Source organism: Alligator sinensis, unplaced genomic scaffold (assembly GCF_000455745.1).
Source record: "Alligator sinensis unplaced genomic scaffold, ASM45574v1 scaffold216_1, whole genome shotgun sequence".
NCBI lineage: Eukaryota > Metazoa > Chordata > Crocodylia > Alligatoridae > Alligator > Alligator sinensis.
In genome coordinates this window covers 4558422-4562709 of record NW_005841868.1, presented here as the reverse complement: position 1 = coordinate 4562709, position 4288 = coordinate 4558422, and the positions used below count along the sequence as shown (strand labels likewise).

At 46.1% G+C, this 4288-nt stretch overlaps 1 protein-coding gene across 1 annotated transcript in view; it reads right to left on the bottom strand.

The window, feature by feature from the left end:
* The window catches only part of CCDC157 (coiled-coil domain containing 157), a 17924-nt gene that overhangs the window by 13231 nt on the left and 405 nt on the right, over window positions 1–4288 (bottom strand). The window contains exons 2-4 of the mRNA XM_014526116.2: window positions 4185–4285; window positions 1485–1656; window positions 1–592 (exon numbers count right to left, since the gene is read on the bottom strand). The exon at window positions 1–592 is cut by the window's left edge and continues 141 nt beyond it. Coding sequence (XP_014381602.1) covers window positions 1–592; window positions 1485–1656; window positions 4185–4285 — 865 coding nt within the window. The remainder of the gene's footprint in view (window positions 593–1484; window positions 1657–4184; window positions 4286–4288) is intronic.

Here is a 4288-nt window from a genome sequence, read left to right as displayed (position 1 = left end):
CCTGCTGAAGAACTTTGGCAAGGTCTTCAACCTGCTTTCTCAGCTCATCCTTCCGTTTCTCAGATTCTTCCAGTTGTGTCTTCAAAGGATTTATCAGTTGCATCAGCATCCCAAGATGTTTATTGATCCGGGAGAGGTCCTTCATTTGTTCCGATGCCCAGTACCTCATGTCTGTAGCAGCAAGTGTCTTGTTAAACATGGTCTCCTCAATCATCTTTTGGAATTTGCACAGGGATGAAGGGATATTCTGGTTACAACAGATGCTCACGATGGCTTTGCTGACCTCCTGGAGGCTGGCCTGGGCACTGGCACAAGAATCACAGGGTACCAAGGATGATTCAATTGTCTGAGAATGGACACTATGGTTATTCCTGATGATGCTATATGCAGATCTTGGCTGTGACAAGTCTTTGATATCATAGTCTGGTACACTGAAGTTTTGTGAGAGGCATGAAGTAGTTGCCTGTGTACAATCGAAAGATGTGCCCAATTCAGATATTACAGGTGAACAGCTTCTCAAACGTTCGTTCTCAGCTTTCAAATCCTGCAGTGTAGATTTCAGTGCAGAGACATCTTTTCTGTTAGATTTATTCTAGCAGAGAGAGAAAAGATGAAGACATATGCTGTCATATGTAAATAATGCTAGGTCCAACACTGGACTGGGAAGCCAAGAACATGATACCCAGCTTTAAAAAATGGAACCAAGCAAAGTGCAAACTTATGATTCCCCCAAGATACCAGTTTTCTTTCCCCTACTATTAGAGAAAGGGCAGGAAATACAACCCTAATGCTCATACTGAGCACTGATGCATCATCATTGGGAAAGTATCAGTCAGTCTTAGTGGCCCCACCTCAGTAAAGCATCACAGGGATTGAAAGAACCCAAAGAGGAACTACAGAGTTACTAAGAGACCTGGTGAGGAGTCCCATCTGAAGTGAGCTGGGAAATACTAGGACTATTTCTCCTGAAAAAAAAGAAGCCTTCCAGGGCGCGTGACTGAGGTAGAATGTTAGGTTACAAAAGGGACAGCAGTTAGGGCCTCCTGTTAACATTGCCTCATAACATGGGAAAAGGGTCACCTGAAGAAAGTAATGGAAAGTAAATTTTAAACAAACAAAATGTCATACTTAGTATGCGTTGTGTAGATAGCCTGTAGAATTCCCTGATGCAGGGAGCCAAAAGTTAAATATAGTATTTGGTTTAAAAAAAAAAAAAAAGACGGGCTAATTTTCATACATTAATACCATTTTAGCTAATTCTGAAGATTGGATGAGGGTAAAGCTCATCTTGTGCTTCAGTGTTAATTGATCAATGAAGGTTCAGTCATGAATGCCACCCTATTCAAGCTGGTCTACTGGTCAGACATTTTTTCAGCCATCTGTGTAACAGCAGGGCTTGACTATTGTCAGAGACAGCATATCAGATTTGAGAGAGCAGTGGTTTGGCTAAGTATAGCAATATCCTATGTAAGGGTTGACCCTACCTCACTCACAGACTGATGATAGAAGGCTCCCAGTTTCAGCATGCTGTTCCAGTACTTCCTCACAGTCAGCCCAACGGACATGCAGGGTCCCACTGCCTGAAGAGGAGGCACGGCTTGTTCATCAATAAGATTTTCTGCATAGCCAGTGAAGCTCTGAAGCAGCAACAGCAGCCTTTGACAGAAAAGAAATCCAGCTTAGAGCTGTATAAACATGAACACGGAGAAAGGGCCTTTCCATGCAGGTTGCTACAACCTTGCAAATCTAAGGGGGTATGTTCAGATTTGCATATGCAAAGCATCAAAGCAAGTGATAGAGATAGCATCAATGGGCAACATATGCCCATTCTTCCTGGGCCTTTTGAGACTGGAAACCATGTAGAGGGGAACACTTGTGCAACTCTCTTTCTCAATTCTGAATCACTCTAGGCAGCAACATGCATCAGGGTTGAGGTCCTCTCCAAAGGCACCAAATCAAAGCAATGTTTTCTTTGAGATGGGATACATGGAGGTAGTCCCTGGTTTGGCCCTGTACCTAGGTCTCCCAGCTGTGTGGGGGTGACTCATAAATGAGCTCTCATTAAAGCTATTACAGGCTCCGGGAAGGCCAAACTGTTAGGGCCAGGCTTTTAGAAACAGCAGTGGGACTAATAAGATTTGTGTTCTAATTTTGGTTCTATCAAACTCTATGAGACTTTAGGTAAGTCAGTTAACGTGTGCGTTGGCTTCCCAATTTGCAGAGCAAAGATAACAATGTCTATTCCACAAAAGGTAGGGATGATTAGTTAAAGTTTATAACTTACTTTGAAAAATGTAAGTCACAGAAATGCAAACCATTCATATAACCATGTTAAATTTGTGCTCTCAATTTGCAATAAATACATGTGAATGTTAAAAGAATGCTAAGGTAACAAAGTCAGGCAATGCCAGAATTAAGGATGCCCATGTAGCCTTAAATGAACTCACTTGCATCTATGCATTATGATGATATCCTCAATTACACAACTACATATTATTTTTTATTAAAGGATGCTTGCCTCATTCAGCACACAGGCTGACTGGTGCTTCACTAAGGAGTAAGCTTTCTGTTTTTTCCTCATAATTCAGTGTGTGGTCTCAAGCCTTATCTACTGAACAGTATCCAAACACTGTTCTAAAGACCAAATGGTTACTTTTCTCCTAGGCACTGCTTACTGAAGTACCTGATTCTTTCCATAAACGATTTTCTCTACCTCCGTCACTAATCACTACACAGCACATGAGGCAGGAGTCCTACAGACAACAATCTTCTTCGCTACACAACCCTGATTCTCCTACAGGATAGGTCTATCCTGGGTACTGAATGAGGCATGTAATCTGGTAACTCCGAGAGGAAGGTGCATGCTCAGTTGCTCTGTGGAAATGGCAAATCCACAATCTGGTCAGCACAAGAAGCTGAGTTAAACTGGAGCAGGCTCAGTAAGACTGAACTTTTCAGGGTTTTTACTGTCACCTGGGGATAAAGATGAGATTCAGCTTTACTTTGTATGCCTGAATGGCAGCTCTCCAGCATGTCAGTGGCCTTTTAAGCACTTATATACAGTTACCACTTGCTAGACAATTTCCCTTATCCAGTCAACTATTAGGACTAAACCATGGGAGGGTCCTGCTTCCTCCTGATTTTTTTCTAAAGCTAATGCTCAGGTACAGGCATACAATCATAAACCTGCCAGCTCATTTTTAGACTACTGAGCATACTCAGCTTAGTCGCACACACTTGCATGCCCAGACTGCAGAAAAGAGAATTGCAAACTGTGCATAAGTGCCTAAGAGGCCATTTACACCGCTGGAAAACTGCACAAAGAGGCTAAGGGAACTGGGTTTATTTACTCTGCAGCAGAGAAGACTGAGGGGGGATTTAATAGCAGCCTTCAACTACATGAAGGGAGGTTTGAAAGAGGATGGAGCTGGACTGTTCTCAGTGGTGGCAGATGACAGAACAAGGAGCAACTAAATAAGCCCAGTTCCCTCAGCCTCTCCTCATAAATTATGTGCCCCAACCCCCAAAACCATTTCCATTGCTCTCTGCTGGACTCTCCAACTTGTCCACATCCTTGCTGTACTGGGGGGCCAAAACTGGACACAGTACTCCAGATGTGGCCTCACCAGCGCAGAACAGAGAAGACACTTCTTAGGGCTTTATAGCCCTACAGCCCTAAGAGGCCGTTTACAGCACCACAAGTGTCATGCCTGTCCGAGGCCCAGAATCTTTCCAAACTTGGTCACTTGGCCACATCTGGGCAGGGTCTCTCAGGAAAAGCAAAGGTGCCTCCTTGCACAGTCCTACTTCAAAGCCCCGAGGTTTTAGCACTTCTTAAAGAAGAAGCCGGGGGATGGCCTTGATGCTTTTTTTCACAGCTTTGCTCTTGGAGCAGAAACGCTGCTGGGCCTGGCACGGGAACCGGCCTGGACGGACAGCGCTTGGCAACCGCGTTACCGGGACACGGGCAACATCTCGGAGGAGCGGCAGCCTCTTCCCAGCAACGCTGCCCAGGACCGGCTTGTGCCTGCACCCGCTGCTTCGGGGCGCCCGGAGCTGAGAGCCTAGAGCTTAACTAGGCCCCCCCGCAGTGCCCGCCACAAAGCCGCAGCTGCCGGGCGGGGACGCCGGGGCTCGGGCCGCTGTGCGGAGCCGGGCGGGAGCCCCCGTCCTCTCTCCCCCACCTGTCGATCACTAGCTCCAGAAGCGCCACGTGGGAGCGGCGCGTGAGCTCGGCGTCGCCCTCCACGTAGTCGTAGCGCTGCAGCAGCGCCACCACGTCCAGCTC